The 13,783-nt window shown below is 42.6% G+C and overlaps 1 protein-coding gene across 3 annotated transcripts in view; it reads right to left on the bottom strand.

The window, feature by feature from the left end:
• The window catches only part of MAP3K20 (mitogen-activated protein kinase kinase kinase 20), an 89,579-nt gene extending 76,054 nt beyond the window's left edge, over window positions 1-13,525 (bottom strand). Inside the window, exons 1-2 of one of the 3 annotated variants that reach the window (XM_041473503.1) lie at window positions 13,361-13,525; window positions 6,539-6,728 (exon numbers count right to left, since the gene is read on the bottom strand). In XM_041473503.1, coding sequence (XP_041329437.1) covers window positions 6,539-6,697 — 159 coding nt within the window. In that variant the 5' untranslated portion in view covers window positions 6,698-6,728; window positions 13,361-13,525. Of the gene's footprint in view, window positions 1-6,538; window positions 6,729-6,951; window positions 7,231-13,360 lie in introns of those variants that run through there. The other 2 variants (XM_041473505.1, XM_041473504.1) reach the window with 2 other exon arrangements.
• Between the last annotated feature and the right edge of the window lie 258 nt (window positions 13,526-13,783).

Raw genomic sequence — 13,783 nt, 5'->3', positions numbered from 1 at the left:
ACACTGGCCACATCAAGAGGACATGTGCACTTTTCCCTTTACAATTTTAGCACAAAATCTAGTGGTCTACACCATTGAGAGTTACTATGTCTCAACTGATTCAAAATAACTTTTAAAGCCACATACTGCCAGTTTGGGCCCTGATACACCAGTTTCACTGAAGCTGATGTCCATACCAAATTAACCCCAAAGTTGGCTTGCTTTAAAAAAACGTGTATATAAAAGCCAGTGTAAGAATCGCAAATTAAGTTGGTCAAAAAAACCAGTAAACCACACCACTTGTACTACAAATACTCACTATTTATATGAGGCAACTCTGAAGTTGCTACTCATTTAATGAAAAACTTGGTATAAAAATGTTTAAATACATTAGTAAAAGATCCACTACAATCAAATGTAGCAAAATATAGACAAATTCTTTTCTATGTCTTATTCCTGTGTTCCCAAGATTGTTTTAGGAGGGAGAGAAACAAGAATGAAGTTCCTTAAAACAGACAAAATGAAACTAAAGCCTGCTCTAGGCAAGTATAATTGTATTCTGGCATCTTTCATTATACTGGTGTTTCCCAAATATGGGATTTGGTCAATATTTTGGTTGCAACACATATGCCATGACACAACACAGTCTTATCCAAAGCATCCACTAACATCCACTAACAAAATCTCATGCAGTGACTTTCTTGATTCCTGGAAATATAAAATTAGTTTAGGAAATAAAGACCTCCAGAAAATTACCACTTGAAAGCCAAGAATAGGGCAAACAAAGAATCAGTCAGATTCATTGCAGAAGTCTGTCCTATCCAAAATTATTTATTCTGCAAGATACAGTATACACAACAGCTGGAGCATCTGAAGCAATTTTGACAACTTCCAGTCTATAGAGGGTTCTAAGTATCCTCTTGATACCTTTTGAGAATACCCTAGTCAGCACCAAGAGGAGCGCTCTAAGCCAATTCCTTTACCAAAATACATAAAAAAACCCAAACTGAAAACTTTGCAAAATAACCACTCTGTAAAACAGAAACTAAGACATTTTAAGACACTCCTGTGGTATAATAAATACAGTTTTATCTCCTTTTAGCAGCTAACAACACATAGGAGTAAAACCTGAAAAGAGGTTGTAGCCAGGTGAAGGTCAGTCTCTTCTCCCAGCAATTAGTAACAGGACAAGAGGACAGAGACTTAAACTGCACCAGGGAAGGTTTAAACTGGACATCAGGAAGAAGTTTTTCACAGAAAGGGTGACTATGTATTGTAATGGGCTGCCCGTGGAGGTGGTGGAGTCACCACCCTTGGAGGTATTTCAGGAAAGACCAGGTGTGGCGGTCAATGCCACGGTCTAGTTGACAAGGTGATGTTAGGTCACAGATTGGACTCAATGATTTAAATAATCCAATCTAGTTGATTCTGTGACTCTGTTTTTCTTTCAATGAATATGGGGTGGATGGGTTCCCATGAGATCACTTACTGTGAACTTTGTAATTTCTCAGTATAGGTGCAGATATCCCTGGAAAGTTAATATATTCGATTCCTACACCCTGCATAACTTCATACAGCACACACTCTTAAGTCCTCTCTCAGTGTTCATCACTCTCAATACTCACTGAATCAGACCATAGAGAGGTAAGGGAGTAGAAGCTCCTAGAAAGAGCTAATAAATATTAATGGAGTATCAAAATTGCCCTTCATTACAGCCAGGACCCAGTGTGAGAGGGAGTCATTCTAGGCTGGCACCAGAGCACCCATACCAGCTACAAACTACGAAGAAAAAGAACATCTACTATTTTTAATCCTGTCAGGGCTAAAGTATCAATTTCAGTTTGTTTTGTTTTTACTCTGTTGTTTTTCTCTTGTTGCAAATCATTGCCAGTCCTTATTCTCATGACCCACATAAAAATCATCACATGCTCTCTTTTAGCACTACAAACGTGAATGAGGTAAGCCCAGTGACATGCATGTGATTATACTTAACTCATCCCCTTCAGAAGGTACAAGCCCAGTCTATGCCTTCTGGGCAGTCCTTTCCAGAAGTGGATCATAATAATCAAAAAAGTGAACAAGCTGCATTATATGCCATATGAAAATTTTTATGAAGCATTAAAATATCCCTTAAAGCTTACAACACACGTATTACATACAAGAAACACTGACATAAAATTAACTTCCATGGTAGTCAGACTCCAGGCAATACAGCATCAAAACCAGAGAAAGCATGTCTTTATTTTTGAGTCTCATAAAACTCAAATGCCCTACAGACATGACTGAACAAAGCATGCATAGTTAATGCTGCTCAATTTAACTTCTTCTATCCACAAGTTAGTTCTGTTAGTTCACCAGAAATATTTTAAGTATTTCCCAGTAAGATTATATTTTAGTGGGGTTTTTTTCACCACTCTCCTGCAGTTTGCACAGACCACTGCCAGCATTTTGAACGAGTACATTTGAACATATGTACTGCATGAAATGAAGTAATCTTATCCAAGTAAAGTGGTTGTAGTAGCTGAAGCAATACTGCTGCCCATCAATAGCATGGAGACAGCATGGACCATGGAGTACTTTCAAAGACCTGTGGTATTAAAATTAAATTAAAATTTCAGGTGAAATTCCAGCAGTAATAAACCTCCTGGTGAAGAACCACACTCCACACACCAGCTGCCAACAAATTGCCAACAGAAGCACAGCCCTCAAAAGCAATGACAAATAACAGGTAAACTTCAGAGACGGGCAATCAAAGGAGGTGAGTGCTCTTCAATGAAAAGCAATCATGGCAAGGCATAAAACAACATTTGTAACACTTCAGCAGTTATCTGCTCGGGATAATGGAGTCAAAAGGACTGCTAACAATTTGCACAATAAGGCCCCTGGCCCCGGTCTCTCCCATTCATTTCAGTGGGAGCCAAATTGCAGGTTTATCTAATAATTCATATAAATCCCTCGCAAAAATACCAAATAACTTCCAGAGTAGTAGATGGACAATTTTCTTCAATGAGAGGACACAATTATCACTCAGGGCAAAAGGACAGATCCTGCTAGAGGAGGCATTTTTACTCTGCCACATGCATCATAAACATCATGCTGACAGCTTAATTTTCTATAAAACAATTCACTAGGAACTCCTGTCTGCAACTTTAAACCTAAAACCACTATAGTGGTTGTACTAGATAGTAAAATGGCAACTTAATTTTTTTTTTTGCTGATATTTAATCACTCAGGCCGCATTCCTACGATTTACTTAATCAGCACAATTCTTGTCCAATTTCACATCTGATATTCTAACCAAGACCTTGTAGCATGTATGTATTTTTTTTCCTAGCAGACCTGTTCAGGGGTATTTTTTTCAGATATACACACATCTCTTCCCATAAAGTTGTGTTTTACTGCCTGTCTAAAACAATTAATGCCTTGCAGAGGTATTTCTCAGATTTCCAAGAGGTTCAAAGCAGTCTGTCTAAGCAACACTCTTCCAAGTATTTTTAAGTTTTTCTAAGCACATATTCTAGTATGCTGTGCTGGAACAAAAATTGGTTTGTTTCACATGTTAGAACTTGTTAGCCCTTTGGCTAATATAAAACCTTCACGATCTTTGCTGGTTGTGATTGGCTTGTTTAATAAAATGACACATAGATACAACATATTTGCAGAATGATACCATAGCTCTATTGACTTGGCTTGCTTCCTCGGACTTGGCTAGCATGAAATGCCTCTGAGCAAGTTTTTCACAACTCTCCTATGTTTTCCCTCTAATCAGTTGTTATGGATTATTGGCAGCAGTTAACAGAAATACAAGACATGCTGTCATGGAGATAAAAAGGACACTTCCTTCCAAATAAACTAGAAAGAGTAAAATCTCAGATTATGCCAAGCTGGAAGGGACCCACAAACACCATCAAATCCAACTCTCAGCCCCACTCAAGACCATCCCCAAGAGTGCCTGAGAGCACTGTCCAAATGCACAGAATAATTAGTTTTCTGGACTAAATGCATCTAAGTACCTACTAAACACAGATACAGAAGAGTTACAGCAAGTTATTTTCATACTGATATCAGAAGAGTCATTAATTCATCATTACCTCAGTGCAGTTCAGTCACAGACATTCATTATTGTCATCACTACAGATGAAGATGCTGCATATGTAAACATGTGAGAGCCATTAGGGTCAGAAGACCTTTTGGTCACCAAGTTGGCCTCTGGTACAGCACAGGCTTCAGCAAAATGCTCCTGTGTTGAGCTCAACAACGTGACAAAAACAATTGTCTAAAAGACATCTCAATGAGAAGACAGATGAAAAGGACCCTCTATCTTCACTCCTTTCATTTGTAGTCTGTACCAAGTGTTACTCATCCTCACTCCTGATAATTTGTGCTTTTCTTTCCATTCTAATTTTTCTGTCTACAGATTCCAAGCACTAGTTCTTGCAATGACTTTATGCACTAGATTAAACTATCCCATCATTTTCTCCATATGAAAATGCAATTTTTGTATATAAACTCTTACTTTTTAATTCTCTAAGGTTGTTGGCAGAAAGTTCAGCCAAAGCTTGTCAGACTCATTTAAGGCATCACCACTTGCCTCTCCACTGCCTTTCCAGAAAACTTTCAAGAGAAAGTGCCCATACCAAGCTGTTCCCATAACCTGTCTGTTTAGTTTAAGTTGCAAATTATAACCAGTCCAAAGAAAAATAAACAAATTTGTGATGGAAGGCACTTGCTCTCCTTCTGTCAACTCATCCTGATGGGTGATATTCATCACCCCCTCTTGACACCCCCACTCTCACTAACTTTCCACTTGGTGTTTTGCAGATTCCCTTGGGCTGCTCTTACAGGTCATTTACACTCTTTTAAACAGAACAGACCCAAATATGCCTAACAACAATTTTCCCAGTGCTACATACCAAGATAAAGCACACCTGGTTGTTACAAATTACTTTATCCTGATTTGCATATGCCAAACAATTAACTGAACTTGCCTAACTGCACCATGATATGAGCTCTTACTGAGCTGCAAGTCTTCATTAATCCCTAAATAAATCCTTACATTATAATAAGCTCTTTCTGGCATATGGTTTCCTTTTCCTACTATACAACCTGCATTCCTTGCTACTCCAAGCTGAACTTTGTGTTGCACTGTCTTAAAAAAAATGTATTTTTGTTGAATGGTCCAACTGTGTCAAGTAATACACAGGATTTTCCTTCCTCCATCCTTTCCCATTTCATTAAGTTTTATGCCATCACAAGACATAGTAATATTGTTTTTAAATTTACTTTCAAAAAATGTTTTAAGTACATAACATCAGGTCTAGCACACATACAGGTTATTTTTAAGGAGCACATTCCTGATACTGCATAGCACAAATTTGACTTTTCATATATCTTTTGATATTAACAAATAGTAGAAAGAAAGAGAACAACACAAACTGACATTGGACAGAATGTATAAATCTTCCATTGTCCTACAAAAATCTTGAGATCTTTTTACATTATTTTAGACAGCAACATGCTTAATCATGATCAAACATGCTTATTACATCACTAAGCATGACACAATCATGGCAGCTCGGCAGTGGATGAACTTTGGTGTCTGATTATTTACTAAGTCTATTATGCCTTGCACTGCTCTGCTGTCCTCCAGCTTGTAACTGTCTTCCTACAACAGCCCGAGGAGATTGTATACAAGTTACATATAGTCATGATGGAACAACAGTCCAGTGACTGTGCTGTCCATCACTACACTGGGCTGTGCTCACTGCTGCATTGGTGGTGCTGACCAGCAGGCAGACTGGAACACTGTGAGGACCATGTACACCACATCTCTGCTGAAAATGTACAAAGCTGAGCTGTCAAATGGACTTTTAGGCAAATTTAAAAAGCTTTAAAAAAAAACCAAACAACAAACCAACCTTAGCTGGTAAAGGTGCACTTAGCTAATTCTGCCTTTTCCCCCAGTTTTGCCATCCGCCTTTCCAGGTCACAAGATGCCCCAAGGGAAGGTGACTGGCAGAACAGTTAGGGTTAAAACTACCTCATTGCAAAACCACGCTATGACTATGTGGCTATGACTAACTAGAAGCTAGTGGAGCCCTAGATCAAAATCTTCATCAGGCAGGGAAGAGACAACTCCAAGCCTGTAGTGAATATAGAGATGTGGACCACAGAGCGGACGTCAAGAGGACAAAATGGAATCAGGTAATGACAGGGACACTACCTCTTCCTATCTAGTAACATGCTGGTGGTATCAACAGGAAATTAGTAGCTCGACAGGTGCAGCAAGCTCTCCTCAGGGCCAGGTAGAGGAGAATTGCAAAACAAAAAAAGTAGGCAACAACAGTGAAAGGTTAAACAACAGTGCTTTGAAACAGACCCCCTTGGCTTGGACTGCTCGTTATGTCCTTACTGTAACATCATCGCTTACGGAGTTTTGTAATTAAACAAACAAAAATCCCAAGGCAGTTTGCCTATATCACCTAGAGGATAGAAAACACTAGAAAAGAATTTCTGTTGTTACCACAGCAGACAAAGTGAATGAAAAGTAAACTTTTACCTCTTTTTCTATTTTGAGCAGCTTCTTTACTGCCACCTCCTTGTCCTGAGAAATCCATCGGGCTCGGTAGACACTCCCAAAACTCCCTCCACCGCAGTTCTCAAAAAACTGCAAGTCATCAAATTTAATTTGCACAAATGAAGCACTGGTAGACGACATCTCATAATGACAAAATATACCACAGCAAAACCTGTGAAGAGAAAAGTTTTTATTAATGCACATGCTCCAAGGATTTATGGACTTTCTAACCCATGCTCAGTCACCCCAAAATCAGAATCATAAGCACACTACAGTAAAATCCACAGGCCACAGGAGGAAAAGAGACTCAGAATGTGCATTCCAACAGGGAGTGCTAAAGTTTGCATAACTTGCACAATCTATTAGGAGGAGCTGGGGGACAGAAAACAACTAACAGTATTCCTCAGAGCAATCCCGACGTTTCCCGAACACCTTGGAAGCAGCCCTGCAAAAGGCAGGCACTGGCTGCCTCCTCCGCGGACAGACAGGAAGCTCGCTCTCGGCTCCGGGCGGCCTGCCCGCTCAGGCACGCCCGGCACGCCGTCCCCCGGCGCGGTGGGCACGCACGGAGGCACCGGCCCGCCCGGCCGGGCAGCAGCGGTGCCCAGCGACACCCACCGCGCTCCGGGCGAGGTCGGAGCGCTTCATGCAAGGATGTGGAAAAACCTGGCCGTGGTAAATCTCTCTTCCTGAGTGACTCAGTTCTGTTTGCACGTTGTAACAAAGCGCAAGTACAGGGTAATTCATCTGGGTTACATTATGTGAAATTCTGCAGCCTGTGCCAAGACTGGTGTCGGCAGTTTCAAGAGATGATCCCAAATCTGCTGACAGGGGAACAGAATGTCCTTCCCCGAGATTTCACGGTGATAAAGCTTATGGCTGTAGCGAATTTCAAGAAACATTATCACCTAAATGCATGAACAATGACTAATTTTAGGTTTCTTTTTTTAAGAAATAAGATCAGAAAGCTCAGGTCTTTAGTGGGACTGCAGGACACGGCTTACTCCAGAACCATCAGCAAGTCTGCTGCGGGTTCAGTTCAGATGCACCAGCCTAGACAAAGTAGTTTTAATTACCAGCAAAAGTTACAATTAATGTAATTGCAATTAATTACAGTAAGTTTATCAGCATAAAATGAGAGATTAGTTTTAATGAAACAAGCAAAGAAAAAACCAGAGATTTTGGGTTGATGGTGAAAACTACACATCCAATTTCACTGGTAAATTACAGTACCAAAATATACTATGTCTTCTGGGAACTTCTGTTCCATAGGGCTTTTTGACATAAAATGTTATGTGTTGTCCAGAGCTACAAAACACACCTGTGTTAACTCTTCGTACTGCTGGCTGCCAGAATCTCTTTATGCCCATCCCTTCTGTAACAAACACAAAGGCATTATTTGCCCCCTGTCTCTCCTGATTGTGTAGCTACTCGGATTAAAATTTTGAGATATCATTTGATCAGGAATTTCTGGCACTATTTGATTGCAGCTATTCTCCAAATGAGAGATGATGATATCAACACTTTTCTACACACAACATAACAGAGCCTCCTGTGAAACTGCCTGCTTCATTTTATACCTCTTGACCACCCATAAAGATAAATGCTGACCAGACCATGACAACTTTACTATGTGTACTGAAGGCTTTTTAGCAAGGAGCAGACTTCAAGCCTTTCACTGACAGCCAGCCTGCAGAGCTCCCGAAGAGGGAACATGAATGCTCTCTCCCCAGAGCTACAAGTCAGAGCAGGGGTTACCAGAAATAAAGTCCAGTGCTTCCAATGCTCTGAAGCCTCTTCCCTAATACAAGCGCCTGAACTGTCCTGCTGACCTTCTGTTCTTGTTTTAACCTTGTTGCTGTTGTAATTTCCTGCCATCCCATAATCATCTTTTGCACAACCTGCACATGTTTTCTGTAGAGAAAGCTCGAAGGAAATTGGTCAATCCTACAAACAAAGTGATGTTTTAATGTTTTGCCCCTTGCTATTGCTGCTTAATTAGCAGATCTTCAGAAACAAAAGTTCATTTGCATCGTTTACTCCAGCAGTTACTCCAAGTTCATGCTCTGTACATGGTGTCTCAAGCATATGGGACACTTTACATACAAATAAAACAGATTGACTTCCCAGCTCAAAAACCTCACAATTTAAGGCCACAGCCCTGCACATTTTTGTGCACACAGGTAATCACACTCAAGTGAACAATTTCCTTACTAACAACAGAATTAGCTAGAAGAGTGATGTTACTCACAGGCAAAAGCATATGCACCGATTAGACCATACATTTAACAGGAAGGTGGGAATAGCTGAAAACAGATCATTGCATTTGGGATGGCAGAAGGAAAAGGAAACAAAGTGAAAAGAAAAACACATCCGAGGAAAGAAATTTCTGGGCTTCACTATCTGAATTCAATAGCTTTGAAGAGCTGTCAAACTATTTAACATTATTGTTCACCCAGAACTACCAAATCAACCGTAAAAACTAGTAAATTATTTGATTTCTGGAAATTACTCTAGCAGAGAATAACATGCACACCAGACACTTGACAAATAAAAATGAGTACTTTTCTGATGGGTCCTCCTTACTGCTTTAAACTTTATCTCAATTTCCATGCACTCATAATGCAGTGCCTGGCACACAAGCACTTGCAGAAGCTACCATTCATTCTTTAAACACCTTCTCAGTTTGAAATTTACCTACAGCAGTCAACCAGCTGCAGATCACAGGATCACACAGTGAATCAGGTGGCAAGACCTTTGAGATACTGAGTCCAATCTATGACTGAATAGAACCATGTCAACTAGACCATGGCACTGAGTGCCACATCCAGTCTTTCCTTTAACACCTTCAGGGACTGTGACTCCACCACCTCCCTGGGCAGTCCATTCCAATATTTAATCAGCCTTTCTGTGAAGAAATTTCTCCTCATGTCCAGCCTAAACCTGCCTTGATACATCTTAAGACCGTGTCCTCTTGTCCTGTCACTGGTTGTCAGGGAGAAGAGGCTCACCCCTGCCTGACCACAACCTCTTTTTAGGTAGCTGTAGAGACACCACAAGGCACCAGCATACAGTAAGTTAATGTTATTTAAAGAATGATTCATTGGTTGGCATCAGGTTGTTCCAGATGCTTTTTTTTTCCAGAGAAAGTAGAGGAGATTTACAAGAGACACTCTTTATTTAGAGATCTGTAATTAAAACCAGGCTGCATTAGTTTTCTTTTTCTAGATGAAACAACAGACCTGTTTAAACATTACTCCAATCCAATTTTGGATTCAGGGTAGGTAATCCTCAATTAGAAAGATCAATCTCTGCATTATGTTTGAGAAAACAACTGTTTAGATTAAAAATTGCAAGTGACAAATCCACACACAGTTATTAACTTGTCATCCTGTTTTAAAGATATTTAACAATCTGAGTTTATAAAACTGGTTAGGAGAAAAAAAAATACATCATTAAACTTTATAATCTTCCACTTGCATCTGAAACAAGCACAGCATTCCAACAATGTGTGGCACTTTTTTGCAGCTTACACTTCTGCAGACAGGAGAGCAGCCTGCTGCAACACGGCCTCCAGGCCTGGGGCCATACAGCAACTCCCTGCACACAGCTCAGGAGCGTTTGGCACCCGCACCCTCCTTCCCCACTCAGTTTCGGGTTTGAAGTACCATCACTGTGTAGCAGGGAAACACTGCATTGACTGACTTTGTTGCTTGCTCTCAGTTAAATGAAAACATGACAGTTCAGAAATGGTGAATGACAGGTATTTCAGGAAATAATTAATCTGCTGGTTATTTCAATTATTCCTATGGGATCTTCCGGGGGGTAAAATAATTTTCTCCTTTTTCTGTTTTATTTCTAATATTTAGCATGAGCTTGTAATCTTGCAGCAACATCTGCATCTTCTCCTGGCTCTTTGTCTTCCACAGTCATTTCCACAGTCATTTATATTTGAGCGTGCTGTTGGAAGCTGTTTATTTCATTCCAAAAAGTAAGAGATCTGAGTTGCATTTGGCAGTGTTTAACATCTGAAATTATTATCTAACAATAGCATGCAACATGTCAGGACTATTACACAGAGTCATTTTGCAGCAAGCGAAGTCACCACATTATGTCACCACAAGCTCAGTTCAGTACACCAGTGATGCACGTGTAGGAAAACACCCAGCATCAATACCTTCTTGTGATTACAGCTCTCAAGGGGATTAACCCACGTGAGGGTCCAGCCCCTGCAAAGGTCCCACATTTGCTGTTTCCTCTAGACCCCCCCAAGGTGAGGGAACCCCCAGGCACGCAGGACCCTGCTGCAGGCTACCCTGCATCTTAGCACAGCCAACACTGGAAGAACTCAACACATTCACTTCTACCTCCCACCTCCCTACAAACTGCAATGTAGGGGAAGTGCTCCCATGCTCAACACTCTGCTTTATTCCACATACAAAACAGAAGACACTTCTGTTTGTCATTCAGCTACTGCTCCCAGAGTACAGACAGCTTCCACTTGAGGAACTTAAGAGACAGGAGGGAGGAAATAATTTACAAATTGCACAGTAACTGCAACTCATACTTAGTTTAGTGCATGCCTGCAAAACCGAAAATTGCATCTCTCATCTTGCACGTGCACCTGATGCTGCTCAAGTATTCAATTACTGCAGGAACAGCCTTTGTAATTTATTATGGGAAACAACCATGCAACTCCCTGCCCCTCACTTTACTGTGTGCTTCCACAAAGTAGGATTCAGTGCTTCTTGCAAGAAGGCACACTGCCAACATATTGCCAATAAAGTAGTAGCACACCACACTTGTGCTATCTTAAAATACACAGCTGAATGTGCCAAGTTTCCTTATTTGGCAAAACAGCCCATTTGCTTTCAGGATCTTTGACCATCCATTTTTAGACCCAAATCATCCTTTGTATCCAACAGGGCCTGCAGTCCTTGAGCATACCAACCTGGATTTTTTCAGCAGTATATTTATACAGAGTTTAAAAAAATAGAAATTAAAAAAAAAAAAACCAGATAAAAATGTCCAACAAAAAACCCCACCCTCAAACACCAAAACATGGTTAACCATTATCTTGTCCAAACAGAAAACAGAAAAGTAGTTAGTGACATTGAGCTACAAAAGATGCTGCAGAAAAAAGTTTTTATAAAATTTAAAAAAACCCTTAATCATATCATGAGCTGTTGATTGATAAGATGCAAACAAACTCCAAGCACAAATCCAAATTAAATATAGCATAATCTTCTAATTTCCCAACAACTTAAAATAAAGCCAACAACCCCTATAGCTCCTAAACTTTCTTAATCAGACTGAGTAGCAGTCCTGCAGATGGTGAGACTGGAGGCATGACTCTGCCTACCTTAGTTACAGACTCAACAACATTTGAGCCTGTCCTTTGTCAGAACCTAAGAATTCTGCATTACTTCCATTAGTAACATCTCTAATTTTATTTTAATTTATATAACCATTGCTACAGAAAAAAGGGCTCAACTCCACCTAAACAGTTTGAGTACTGAAGAAAAGAATAATTTTTAAGCCAAGCTGGGTCAATGGCAGAGACTGAAGGCTTTAAAGACTTCACATTAAATAAAAAAACATTTTATCTCTGAAAACCCCTAAACTGGTCATTTCACTTACATTATACCTTGTAAGTGATGCCTGCCAGTAGTACACACACAACAGCTCGCAAGAAAGACGAGGCAGCTGAGCCTGCCCCCAGGCCCACAGCGCAGCTTGGTCTGCCACAGGCCAGACTGCAGGACCTGGGCCTCAGTTTTGTCCATGTTTCTCTCTTCCCCTCACAGTGAGCCAGGTTCTCCAGGATTACCATCATTAACACAATGCTACCGGTATGCGAAGCACATTACAGATAGATAAAATAAGTAGGTTTCAGAGGATTTACAATTCCAGGACAAAGTCCTGAAAACATCTAACCACATGCCTCCTGCAGAAAGCTATGATGTTTTCGGGCAGTGACCCAGTTAATCCAGTGCTTTCAAATTATTTCTGCTTCTGGAACTTGGAAAAAGTAATGATCCATGGCTTTCCCGACGGCTCTGTCGCTTAAACTCCCAGCAGAGCATGCTGGATACAAGGTAATACATAGCTCACAAACGCGAGCTTAATAAAAGATCATACTGCTGGAAACGAGCTAACTTGAACAAACACAGCAAAACCAAAGAACGACAGCTTACTTAAAAAAAAGGAAAAAACCGCAGGGAATGAAAGTCCCATCTCAAATCCGAACCGGATGGATTTTATGCCCAAAACAACAGCAAAATGCATCAGGTGCGCTGCGTTTGAAAGACATTCAAAGGAGCAAGGGATGGCCAAGCGCAGCAGCCCCCGGCCGGTCGCCGGCTGCCCGTGGCCCGCTGCCCGTCCTCACGGGCGGCCGCCGCCGGCAGCACCTTTGGCGCGCCGGGCCGTCCTGCCCGGGTGTCGCTCGGCGACACCGCTCTGCTCTGCCCTACCCTGCCCTGTCCTGCTCTCCCGGCGGGGCACGGCTCGTCTCCCGACCCCCGTCCCACTGCGCGGCCAAGCGTGGGCGCCGCTGACCATGGGGGCGTTTGGCCAGCGCGGCGGGACCGAGACGACACAAGGTCAGGCCGTGTGCCCGGCCGGCCGCCTCCCTTCACAGGGTTTCTGAAGTTGCTTCTGCACGGGGAACGTCAAACCCGGAGGGGACACCCACGGCCCGACCCGGCCCGCTACCCGCCGCCTCCCTCCGACCAGCCGAATGCGCACCCACCGCGCCGCCGCCCCAAGCGCTGCCTCCGCGGGGGCGCTTCGCGTCCTCACCTTTCCCGAGGGGCTCCGGGCTGGCGGGACCCGAGCGGCGCCGATCCCGGAGCCGGCGAAGTAGGCTACAACCGGCGCGACCGCGTCTCCCGCTCCGTCCCCCGCGCTTCCGGTTGGTGCCGGCAGCCGAAGCCGCCGCCGCCGCCCCCGCACCGCCTCGCGGCGCCACCCCGCGCTCCGGAGCGGCCCCTCGGGCTGCGGGGGCGGCGGGCGGAGGCGAGCGTGGCCCCCCCGCCCTGGGACACGAGCGTTGGCGCACGGCGCGCGTGGCCCCTCACGGCCTGCGCACCCTGCTCACACCGTGAGCGCTGTGGTGGGGCTGGCGTGAGGTGAGCGGGACGGAGCATCAGCTTCTGAGAATCACAGAATCGCAGGCTATACTAAGTTGGAAGGGACCCACAAAGACCATGAAGTCCAACTCAT

Source organism: Pyrgilauda ruficollis, unplaced genomic scaffold (assembly GCF_017590135.1).
Source record: "Pyrgilauda ruficollis isolate IOZ18807 unplaced genomic scaffold, ASM1759013v1 scaffold3, whole genome shotgun sequence".
Taxonomy (NCBI): domain Eukaryota; kingdom Metazoa; phylum Chordata; class Aves; order Passeriformes; family Passeridae; genus Pyrgilauda; species Pyrgilauda ruficollis.
This window is presented reverse-complemented; position numbering and strand designations above follow the sequence as displayed.